The following is a 12,563-nucleotide window of genomic DNA, read 5'->3' as shown; positions in this document are numbered from 1 at the left end:
CATTTTGATCTTTAGTACCAAGAAATTAATAACCACCATTAACAATAAGCACAACCATTTATTAAGTAACTGCTATTTTCCAATCATTGTGCTAGACTTTTAAAATGTATCACTTAAGTTAATCTTGATCAATTTTGGTATACATTCCTTTTATAAGTATTGGACAAAGTTCTTTCCCTTTTGTCCGGGGCAACATGCCCTCCTGGTGTGCTCCTACCTGTCTGCCTGTTGTCTGAAGCCATTGCAAGTACTTCTGCGTCTGCTGTCCCTTACAAGTTCAAGTTTCTCAAGGCTTGTTACAGACCCTGTTACAGACCTATGCTCTCGTCTCCACAGGGCAGCATAGTGATTAAGCCCAATGCCTGAAGAATCAACCAGCCTGAGCTCCAATCACTTTATTTAGCCTCTTTATGCCTCAACTCCCACATCTTCAAAACAGTAATAGCATCTGCCTCACAGGTTTGTTGTGAGGACTAATTGAAATGAAACATGAAAAGTGCCAAGTACAATGCCTGGCATGTAGTAAGCTAAATACTCAATATGCGTGAGCTGTTGTTAAAATACTCAAACCATGTCATCCTAAATTACCTATCTAATGTCTATCTTCCCTAGACTTCAAGTTCTACCCCTAGCCCTTGACTTGGTCCCTGGCTCGTAGGAGACTCTCACTCACTTTTCCTTGAATGGCTAAGTGAAGGAAGAATCAAAGGAATGTATCACCATGTGAGGTAGGTGTCATTATTCCTATATTAAGAATGAAAGAAAGAAAATGTGGAGAGAGTAAGCAATATTCTAAGCTTCCATAGATAGTCAGTGGCAGAATCGCAATTCAAATCCATATCTGTCTAAATCTGAAGCTCGTGCACTTTTCATTTATTGCACTGGGGAAAACGCATGCCCCGGGGAGAAGAGGTGGGAAATAATCGATCAGTATTGGGCACTGACTGTGAACCTGGCAGTGTTCTAAGCACTTGCTTGTGTTTTCTCAGTTAATTTTTACAGCAACCTTATGAGGTAAAGAGTATCATTATTTTCAATTTTACAGAGGAAGACTAAAGTATAGAGAAGATAGTAACAGGTCCATAGCTAAAAAGAGGCAGGGACAGACAGGATTTGACCCCAGATGTCTGGAGCCAGAGCTCACACCCCTGACTGGCACACGAGTGCCTCTCTCAGCATCGTGTGATGCTTCACAATTAAACAGCACTAAAAAGGGAGTCAAAAAGTCACTCTTGGTTTTATTTTCCTCGGTCAACTATTTAGTACACTTTTAATATCTGCATATAAATAGAATAAAATAAAACACTGAACATCTACATAAACTCCAATCCAAATCCCTGTCCTAAACAATGACTGAACCTTAAAGTCCACCTGTAACAACTTTTCCAATTTGTTCATTCAACTTTTGTCTACATTCTAGTAACTCAGTAACAGGATGCTCACTAATTCCCAGAAGGCACCCATTCTAATTCTGAACAGAATAAGTGTAGGAAATTTTTTCTTGAAAAAAATCTGTCATCTTGTATCCTCTGCTCACTTACCTAGTTTTAGCCCCTGAAACTATGCAATATTTGAAGACAAACTACTAATTTATTCAGCACACATTGGAGCACTTATCTTTCAGGCACTGTGATAGTCAATGGGTACATAAAAGTAGATACAAATAACTTATATTATTAGGGGAGCAGCAGTGTAAAAGAATAATTTCAAACTTGAGTGGTAAGTGCTCTAGTAGAATTATTTTAAAAAAAGGTTATTGAAGCATCAACAAAGAAGTGATTTGGCAAAAGAGTGGGTTGGAAATCAGGTGTGTATATAAGAAACTTTTTGTTTTTACCTCCAGGCATCTCCAAATGCTTCCTGCTTCTAGATAATACAACAAAAAACAGGGTCCCTGCCTCTTAGTAGAGTCTGAAGGCAACAAATATTATCTGTGCCTGCCCCCTGGCAGTAGGGTGGGAGTACATGACTTCTAGGACTCAGGGAAGAAATAATTATCATTGTCGAGTGGTTACTTGTATCAGGACTGTTTTAAGTACTTTATACATCTTAACTCATTTAAAGCAAACATTCCATGAGGTCAGTGCTATTTTATCATTTGCCATTTTACAGATAAGAAAACTGAGATTCAAAACAGTCTAGTAACACAGGAAGTTGCAGAGCTAATAAGTGGAAAAGCTGGGATTCCAACCCTGGTAGGCTGGCTCTGGAGGGCATGTTTTAAGTGACATGCTCAACTGCCCCTGCCCCAGCCCACGACTGAATCATCATGGCTTGATCAAGGTACAGGGCCTGCCTGAGGTTTTCAAGATGGTTGAGTGGAGCCCAGTGGAGCGAGTTCCCTGGCAGGACAACCAAGGGCAGTGAATAGCCAGGGCTGCCTCCCTTTTCCTGGTGACCAAATGAATGAAGACTCTGTTTATTTCCACTAAATATTATCTCTTTCATTGTAACTTGCCATTCAAGCCTGGTATAATTTTAGAATATTGATATGCCTGGCCAAATCATTTGCTATTTCTTCTAGTTCTATGCCACCTGTAAAAACTTTCTATGGCCCTCATCTAAAATATTGGTAACAATGTTGAATATGACAGAGAACCAAACTGCCTAGGAGTAGTGTTTCAACCACGAGAAATCCTAGAGTGTGATCGTCCACTTCCCACACCTCCACATTTCCCACAAGACTTCTATGACAGCTCTGATGTCATGAGTTCACTGTGGCTATGGCACCCACCTGAAACTGGACAAGACCTATTTTTAGTGACCCCATGTCTGTGGGATCACCACTTCCTCTTCTAAGTGCCAATATCCCATTCTTCTATTAATATGCCTTAGATTTTTTGCCAGGAGGGCAAGAACAAGTAGATTGGACTATAGTTTTCTAAATCACCTTTCTCACCTTTTTGGAAGCCAGGATATTTGTCCATCAGCAGTTACTGCTCTTCTCCTATTTTCCTCAAACTCACCTTCAGCAGTCTCTCAGCCATTTTCCCCAATGCTCTCATTACTGTTAAACAGACTCAGCTGTAATTTTTTTTTTCCTCCCCATCTAACTTGGGGTTAGTTTAAATCTTATTGCCATTCTGTGATTAAGATAGCAGGTGGATGCAAGCAATGGAAGTAGGGCTGTGAATATCAACACCAGCACCTCACATCCTTTCTTGGCCCTGGAGAGCATCCACTTTTAGGAGTCTGTTGCATAGACACACAGAAGCAAAGTGACAAAGAAAGGCAGACACTGCTTTTACATTATTATAGGTTGGAAGGCTTTTTCTTTTTAGCATTAAGAATGACTCCGTGATAGCTAGTCCAGCTAAGTCAATTTCATTCATTCAGTCATTCATTTATTCATTCAATCAATCAATCAACAAATATTGAGTGTGCCAACTATGTACCAGACAATGTGTTGGGTTCTACATAAACAAATCCAGCACGGTCTCTGATGAAGACTATTCTAATAGACAGATGTCAGGACTAAGAAAAGAACTCTTTCCAAAAGGTATTGGCTTTGTGCCTATAATAACATCCCAATACCCGGTATTCATCTTCCCATTTGATACTATTCTCTAAATGTTTCCTTCTCCCTCGTAAATAGCTAGCCCTAGTTGTGATTCTTGAAAAAGCACTCCTAGAGCAAAAGTCCTAATTTCATAAACGACCAGAGCACACCAAATACATCTCAGGGCTTGCACAGCTGACACACCAAGCTAGACGATAGTCACTAGATTTATTTTTCTTCTTCTGGAAGCTCTATCACTAATTTCTCAATTTCCTTTCAATTTCAAAACCGTGTTTAAGACTCTCTTTTAAATGCAAAATACCTTTTTTAAATCAAAACTCCTCAGAAATTTGGGTCCTTCTCTTTGCAACTTTTCATTATCAAAGAAAAAGAAAAGGTAGATGTGGCACGGTTCTGACTCCCGGAAAATGTTCTGTAACCGTATAGTGCAGAAGAAACACTTCAATATTGATTCATAAATAAAAGTTCCATAAAAATTTTTTTTAATGTTTAGTGAAGCCTACAGAAAACATGAGAAAGCAAGCAAACACTTAATGTTTGTAGACTAAAACATATCTGGCTGCTGATGTGAGAAGTCTTTAGGACAAGAGCCTAAAATGTAGTCAGCCCCTCTCATTCCTGCCCCATCACAACTACCTTTACATACATCTTTAAAACAACATAAGAACTAGATTAACTTTTATTTTCCTCTTCCTTAATCTCTTCTCATGTTAAAAAAAAATAAGAAGGAGAGAGAGAAGGAACAAGCCCCTTCGGACTGTGAGCAATAGCAATTTTCAGGCAAATACAGGTTTTATAAAAACTGGTGAATACAACTGATTAGAAAAGCTTTAGGATGCCCAAGGCTTGAATTGGGAGATACATAACGTAATAAGCTCTGCATGCCTTGAAAAGCGAAAAAGGAAAAGAGAAAAATGTTAATGTATCACAAATTCTATGAAAAGTGTGGCACCCATGGGAGTTTCATTTGCATTCAATTTTTGCTCTAATGTTTTTTCCCCATAAGGTTGAAATCCACAAAAATAAAAGCTCTTGGTTTTATATTAGAATTTTTAAAGGACAAAAACTTTATTTTTTAAAAGGGAAAACACATCAAGATTTGTTTAATCAATATTTTAAATTATGGCTTATTTTAGAAGCCAAGAAATCAAGATTTCCATTTACATTTTTGCAACTTATCCAAGTTGAATTTAACTCACAGACAAGTTAGATGACTGTGGTACCAACGTTTTATTTTACATAGGCACCTAAATGCTGCTTACTTGTAAGCTATTGATCATTTCATAAGTAAAGGCTCAAATACTTAAAATCACACAGTTTTAATTACTCCTAGAAATTGTTTTAATTATCCATTTTTCTTCAAGAGTTGGTTTTGTATTATTTCTTTATTAGCCATGATTTTTTCAAAAAGGCATTCTGCTTAAAATTAGGGGGAAAAGGTAAGCAGAAGTGAAATTTTGAAGAAGTCGGTTGTATTATCTTTTCTGACCTTGAGATGGGAAGTGAAGGAGAGTTGGAGCTACTGTACTTAAGAAAGTGCCTCAGTCCAGGAAGTCTTTGCTCTTGTGAAGTGTTCCTGTGTTCTTTGTTAAGAAGGTGTTAAGTGTCATTGACTGCACCCTGCTTTGTTCTCTTGTCTTTAGCTGAAGGTCATTCCAGGTGTTAGAGATTAAAATCTGGGCAAACTAACCTTTGATATAGGGAATAATTGCAGGGAACATTTTAAATTCTGAAAGAGAAGATTCCACACTAATGTCCTTATCCATATCTCCTCTTTGCCACAAGGGTAAATTACAGGTACTACTTTCTACATCACTGCCTAATATAAAATATGAGACTGAAAATGCATATATTTCATATTATGACCACTTGAGTTCAACGTGTAGATTTATGCACAGTGACATGTAAATTACAGTGCTCAGTATATCTTTGAAAATCTAACTGTATGAGGTTTTAGCCTAGCAATAACAAGCAAAAAGCTGATCTACAGATTATCTTGGTATACTTATAAGTGAATTTCTACCCCCAAGATGCATGCTTGGAGTGTTTCTATTTCTTGGTAATTTTTCTTTTCAATCATTTGCTTGGTTAAAGATGTATTCACAGAATAGTAGCCAAGTTGTACGTGTGGGACTGCTTTTCTGTGCCTTCTTCCCTTTATCCAGAATGCTTTTCCTAAGGATCTTATTAATACATCAGAACTCAGTGTAAATTTTGCTTTCTCATTGAGCCTTCCTTGACCAACACTGTCTAAATTGGTCCTTCTCCATTATTCTCTATCCTCATGTCCTGTTTATTGTCTGCAAAGAACTTTATACTTTCAACTAATCTAAACTCCTGATTATAAGTTATATCCTCTGGCCCCTCGCGACTAACTTCACACATTCCATTTTCCACCACTCTCCGCTGCGCTCACGTTTTCCGCTGACTTCCTTGATGTTCCCAGGGTGCGCGTGTGAGGTCCCTCTCCTGAGCACATTCCCCCAGAGATCTGCAAAGTTTGCTTCGTCACTTTCTTCAGGTCTCTTCTCAAATGTCATCAGTTCAGGAGGGAGGACCTTCCTTGACCATCATATGGAAAACAGCAGCCCCCAGAACTCTCCTTGATCCAGTGTTATTTTTTCTCACTAGCACTTGTAGTTGTATGTGGATGCGTTCAGCGTGTGACTCTCTCATTAGCATGTAAACTCCATTAGACTTTGTTCATCAGCAGTACCACATTGCTTAAAACAGTGCTTTCCATAAGGCTGGCACTCAATACTTATTTGTTGAGTTAATTAATTAATCCCTTGCTTATTATCTATTTCCCCCACTAGGCTCTTAAGGATCATAAAAGTAAAAACTTTGTTTTTGGTATTCCTATAGTATCTTGTATACATGAATGCATATATATACTGTATCTATTTAATAAATGAATATTTATTGAATGAATGAATTGTTTGTGTCTGTGTGTGTGTTTAATCTCTCTCTCCCAGAAGGTTCTAATTACCATGAAGACTAGAATTACATCTGTTTAGTTCACCATTGTATACCAATCCCTCAGTAGAGTCTGGCTTATAGTAGACACCCAGTGAGTAAATGAAGGATCCCAAGGACTGGGACCAGGTTGAACAGGAACCTAATCTGGACATTGCCACCTAGAGGCCTCCGCAGGATTAATCTGAAGTCTTAATGGCAGATGGAAAAGAATTTAGGATGAGCACAGAGCAGTGAAAACCTTAAGTCACTCTGTTCATCCTTTCAGGGCCCAGCCTGGTCCTGGCAAAGGCTTGCTTGCCAGACAAGATCCAAGAAGCCAGTGCAGATTTTCTGAGCTTCTTATTTTCAGATAATATCTTTTGAATTCTGGGGGGTGTAAATCTTCATTCCAATCCATAGTTTTGATTTGTTTGCTTAAAACCTTTGTCCTCAAGATTCCAGATGAATCAGTTTATGTGCCAAAGGGCATCAAACAAGAAAAATTAGATTTTGGAATAAAATCTCCCACCAACTAGTTGAGTAACCTTGAAAATATCTCATATCATTGCTTCTTTCATGTTTCTCATTTGAAAAATGAAGATGTGAGAAAAGAACCAGCAGCTCTCAAATTGTGGATTATGTATCCAGGTTCGCTGAGATGCCCTGGGGAGACTTTGTCAGGCATTTTCTTTCCTTTCTCTCCTTTCCTTTGCCCACCTGCCACAATCCCCCTTGGTTAATAATCACAGCCTTGGTGAGCTATGGTTACTGATGGGAATCCATCAAGTGTAGAGGGGAAAAGAAAGCTGAAGAACCACTGGCCTATGTTCTCCCTGCCGTCCTTCCCAGGGCCAAAATGTGCATCTATGAGCCATACCTCAGTTCGCTACATCCTATATTTTAACAGTGCTTAAGTGACTGCAGTCCTTGGTTCACTTATACTGACTTACATTAATTTTTGATCTTCTACTGTGAGTCAGGGACTATGGCAGCCACTGAGAATACAAAGATGAATTTAGAAATGGTCTCTTGAGCTCCATTCAATGAGGAGACAGATGCAACAGAGTGTGAGAAATGCTTTGATGGAGCCAAAGCAGCGGGTAGCCTCAGAACATATCAAAGGGCACCAAAACAGTCTGGGAGAGGGGGTGAGCTGGAAAATCTTCCAGTAGGTAGCCAGAAACTGAGTCCTAATTTTAATTAATTTAATTATAGACTGGTAAAGCTGCACAGTGTCAGAATCGTCTAATCTAAATTCCTTATGTGGCACAGAGGAAAACCGATGCCCAAAGAGGCTAACCAACCCATCCGAAGTGAGTATCTGAGTTACCACTAGGACCCAGGTAAGTATCATTAGGCTGCCTCTTTTGAAAGGCTTTCTTTCTCTGTAGGAAATTTTCCAGAACCCCTTCTTTCATTGGTTTAATGATGCAATTAATCAATTAATTAATCATTTTTATAAGGTAGAGAAAAAAATATTTATATATATTGACTTCATGCACAGCAATGATGCCAATAATCCATCATCTGTAAATTATGGACTTGGCAGTGAGCTGCTGGTGGATTGATTCAAATCCATCCATAGTCTCACTCAGATTGCCTCCTGAGCTACTTTCTGCATGGACCTAATCACACTGGGAAGGACAGGTGCAGACTGGTTGTGAACAGGAACAAACTTTAAGAATAGATTTTGGTCTGATTGCACTTCCTACCCACAACTGAGCCAGGCATCTAAGCGCTGAGGTAAAACCCCAAAAGTGAAATATTTTTAGTAGTAGTAGTATGCAATTTTCTTTGAGTTTGTTTTTTCCCCTCCTAATGTAGTCGTTTTACTTGAGAGGTTTAAAGACTGATTTAGTAATGGGACAATATAAGAGCTCATTACACTAAAACAGAAATACGTGGGAAATCCATAATTTCTAATAGCTTGCCATCTGTTTGGCTCTTAGTGGCAATGGATTTATCCTGCTTTAGTGCAGATGATGATATTGGGGTGAAATCATGGATTATACAATGCATTTCCGAGCTCTTTAACTACTGTTATTAATTTACTAGCTTGCAAATCAACATTTCCCAACATAAAATCAATTATTTTTTATTTTTCAACTCTTACGCCAAGTAAGGTTGTACGGGTACCACATAACATGTGTTCTGGAGCCAACAGATTGCATTCAAGTCACCCACAACCTCTCCAAATTAAAAACCTCACAGAGTTCACTGGCTTTTCCACTGTTCTCGCAGCAGGATGCTTTTTTGCCTTGCCCCACAGGCCAGTTTGATCTGCTAGAAAGAATATTTTTAGAGACACATCGGACTAAATCATTTTCGTCTGAGCACACCATTTCCAAACGGCCACTCAGGGTCCTAAATCCGGCCCCTGCGGACCGGGAGGAGCAGGTGTCCTCCGCGGCAGAGTCGTGGGACTCCAGCGCCTTCAGAACTGGACGTCGCCAGCCAGAAGGGAAACCCGGACACACAGGGACAGGTATAACCCCGCACGGCTGCACCAGAGAGGGCCGGATCACACTGGAGGATTCCCCCCTTAGGCTTGCGGAGGTCCTGGGGAGGAAGCAAACGCTGCTTCCGCGTTCAAGCAGGAGAGCAGGACGCACAGGGTCGCGGGTCAGAAGTTGCATTTCCACCCAGGCTGCGCTGCGTCCCAGCGCCTTCCGCAGCCCGGGCACCGCGGTGGCACCGGGCTGGGAGAGAACGAGGCGGGCAGGGGCAGGAGAAACTGAGTTGCCTTTGCCAGAGAGCTGCCGGCGGCGGGGGCAGGCGCGACCCCCGCAGCCTTCGGGGCGCGCAGCCGGAGAGAGCCGGGCTCGGCTGCCGCGACGCGCGCCCCGGGCCCGGGCACGGCTGCCAGCGCTGCGCGTTGCCCTTTCGGCCGAGGGCAGCTCCCCGCCGCGGCAGCCGAGCAGCCGTGCGTCCCGGCACAGCCCACCCTGGGGTGCACCTTGCCCGCCCCCGGGCGGCTGCCTGGGCACCCGCTGCGGGACCGACCATCGCCCCCGGCGCCGGGACAAACTTCCTTCCTCCTGGGCCCCGCGGCCGCGCTGGCTGGCAGGCGGCTCCCTCGCCAGGCTTCCCCGGTCTCCGGCTGCAGGCGCCCTCGCCCGGCACGGCGAGCTTCCTCCCTGCCCCTCTCCAACCCCGAGCCCCGGGCGCCTAGCGGTGCCCGCGCATCCGCTCCAACAAAGCCGGCGGCCCGAGGCGACCCGGCGAGGGGCTGGGAGTGGCGGTGGGGGCGCCAGAGCCCGGCGAAGGCACCCCTGGGCCGGCGAGTGCACCGTGAAGGGGCAGCGGGGACGTGGCGGGCAGAGAAAGGGGAAGAAAGTATCCTGCTGTCGGCGCGAGAGCCTCCTTCGGTCGTCCCCGCTGCCCTGCTCCCCGTGCCCGAGCGCGTCCGGCTGTCCCGGTGGGAGTTGGCAGGGGCAGAGGGAGAGGCACGGGGGACGCAGTGGCCTGGCGGGCGAGCCGTTCCCTTACCTCTGTCCAGAGTGAGCGGCTGGACCACTGTCAATGTCGCCATGTCTGCCGTGGGAGCCGAAGTGACGCTCGGCTTCAGCATCAGCAACCGCTTGTAGTGAGAAAAAGAGGAGGAGATTGGGGGCGGGGTGGAGAGGGAAGATGGAACGGACGGGGAGGAGGGGGAAGGAGGGAAGGTGGTGGTGGCGGAGGAGAAGAAAGCTTGGGTGAGTTGGCAGCCAGATGGAGACGCAACTGTTCCGCGGCGGGCGGCCGTTCAGATGCGGCGTGAAGCTGAGCAGGTATCGGAGAGCGACTGCATCGCGAGCTCTGGGGTCGAGGGCTCTGCCCCAGAACTTGGCTATTCCACCCCAAGGAGCGCTGGGTGGGTGTAGCTGGCGTGTTGCTTTCTTTCAACTTTCCACTCAAATAAAATGGTCAGAGTATACGTGTGTCTGGGGGAAGGGAAAAGATCCAAAGGGGGACATGGGGAAGGCAGATGGAGATAAATTTTTTCAGATTAAGAGAAATTGTCAACCCAGTAATCCCATCCCTTTTAGAGAGAAAATGCTTCTAGGGTCAGAAATGTTGGGATTTAAGTATAGTTGCTGTTAATTTCTGTTAAAGGTTTTTGGAATGTTGACTTATAACAGTTTACAAGATAACTGACTCAAGGCCAGGGTTCCATCACTAGGTGTCCATTAAGGAGCTGAGTATATTGCCTAGAAAATAATTAACATTAAAAGCAAACTTCTGAAAACTGGTTTTAAATAAAAAAACAGGAAGAGAAGTTTCTACTACGAAGTTTGATAAACATGTACCTAGCAGTTTTTCAGGTTGATCTATAACCAGTGGTTACTCAGAGTTGCCACTTAATGATTGATTAACACGTGTGTTACGTGCCATGTGTCATGGCCTGACTTGGGGATTCAGTGCAGTCCCTGCCTTCCTGTAGCCTGTAATCTAGGGGGAGATGATGTTATTAAAAGGGTAGCTTTAGAGTCAGTTGATAAGGATTCCGTTACTAGAAACTTCAAATACTGGCTGTGACCCCTTCACCCCAACAGACTGCTTTCACTATCTTGCCAGTGTAGGGACTCTTATTTCCTGATTAATAAATTTAAAAGCACAGAGAAATTTTGTATAAGTAGAATGGTGACGACTGTGGGTTCAGGATCGGAAATGACAAAGCTGCCTGCCTCCATCCCCTTCCCTGTGACAGAGACGAGCTGTTTGGGCTAGCAATAAACTCTTAAAGGCAGACACCGTTTTGCAGCAAAATATTTACATGTAATCTATGTCATCTTTTGTTTCGGCAAGTTTGTACCTTTTGACCCTCTTCAAATGTCATTTTCTTCTGATTATAATATGGGCGGTTTCTGAAGATCTTTTCCATCCTGTGGTCTACATTTGGAAAAAAAAAAGCAAGGTTTCACCAATGGTTGAGGAAGTCAAAGATGTTTGGCCATCCACCTAACACACCAGAAAGATATACCTAAAATACTAGTTTAATATGCCTATGTTTTCATTTAGTGTTTCAGAAAAACCCTGATCTTGAAATGCAAGTCTTACTTATGTGCTCTTCAGTAATCGAGTAATCTCTCACTGATCCCTGGTTCTCTCATCTGTCAAATAAGGGGATTAATAACCTTCAATCTCACTGAGATTCTGTAAAATAAGGGGACTAATTCTTCAATCTCACTGCAATGCCACTGAGGATCTGATGAGGTCAGGCACATGAATGTGCTTTGAAGATGGTAAAGTTTATACAAATTTCTTCATACAACAAATATACGTCCCACCTGAACTGTGGGGCGGGCACTGTGCTAGGAGCTGGCCCTGCAAAGATTAGTGAGATGTGGCCCTCTCCCTGGACAGTGCTCAGTTGAGGTTGGGAGATAAAAAATGAGAAGCTGTGAGAATTCCATGCAATAAGTGCTCTAAGTGCCATAGAAAGGAAGTGCTGTGGGCAAGAGGAAGAAGCAACAATTCTGGTTGATTAGCATTATTCACATCCCCTAAATCAAACAACAGAAAGAAGTTGAATGTGCACAATAACAGCAGAGTATGTTCCAAGGTTTTGCACAGAATATCAAACCTCATTCAGTAATTGAGGATGAAAAGAACATACAAATCCCCTGGCCACTAATGGAGTTCTTTTAACAACACACATTTTTATGAATATGCATTTGAGCGGCTTGATTCGTAAGTCTAAAAGCCAAAATTGTACCTATTTCAATACAAATCCCAGATCGTGAGGTCCACAGAGGTAGGCTTTTTGTCTTTTTCTTTTCTGATGTATCCCCAGCACCAGACATTTAACAGCATGTTTCTGGGCTTATGCTTTGAGCTCCCTAAGTGAAAATTTGCTCTATCATTCTCTCTCTGTGTTGACTCTGTAGAGTTTTTGTGAGGACTGAAAGAGAAAGTAAGAGGGAGCACAAATCACCATATACTCATCAGTTGTTGTTTCTAGTAGGGGCAAGTTCAATGCCTTTAGCTTATGTCCACACAGGTGTAGAAAATGAATACTAGATAATTCATTATCTGTTAGAATTTGTTTTTTATGAACAGCTAACTACTGTCCAATAACATTTGTGAATTCTTATTTGAGACA

At 42.6% G+C, this 12,563-nt stretch overlaps 1 protein-coding gene across 1 annotated transcript in view; it reads right to left on the bottom strand.

Annotated features, from left to right (window-relative positions):
• LIN7A (lin-7 homolog A, crumbs cell polarity complex component) overlaps window positions 1–10,049 on the bottom strand; it is a 125,434-nt gene extending 115,385 nt beyond the window's left edge. Inside the window, exon 1 of the mRNA XM_058568723.1 lies at window positions 9,968–10,049. Coding sequence (XP_058424706.1) covers window positions 9,968–10,049 — 82 coding nt within the window. The remainder of the gene's footprint in view (window positions 1–9,967) is intronic.
• Window positions 10,050–12,563: the final 2,514 nt, after the last annotated feature.

Source organism: Diceros bicornis, chromosome 25, assembly GCF_020826845.1.
Source record: "Diceros bicornis minor isolate mBicDic1 chromosome 25, mDicBic1.mat.cur, whole genome shotgun sequence".
In the NCBI taxonomy this organism is placed as follows: Eukaryota; Metazoa; Chordata; class Mammalia; order Perissodactyla; family Rhinocerotidae; genus Diceros; species Diceros bicornis.
The sequence above is the reverse complement of the archived record's forward strand: the minus strand, read 5'-3'. Positions and strand labels throughout refer to the sequence as shown.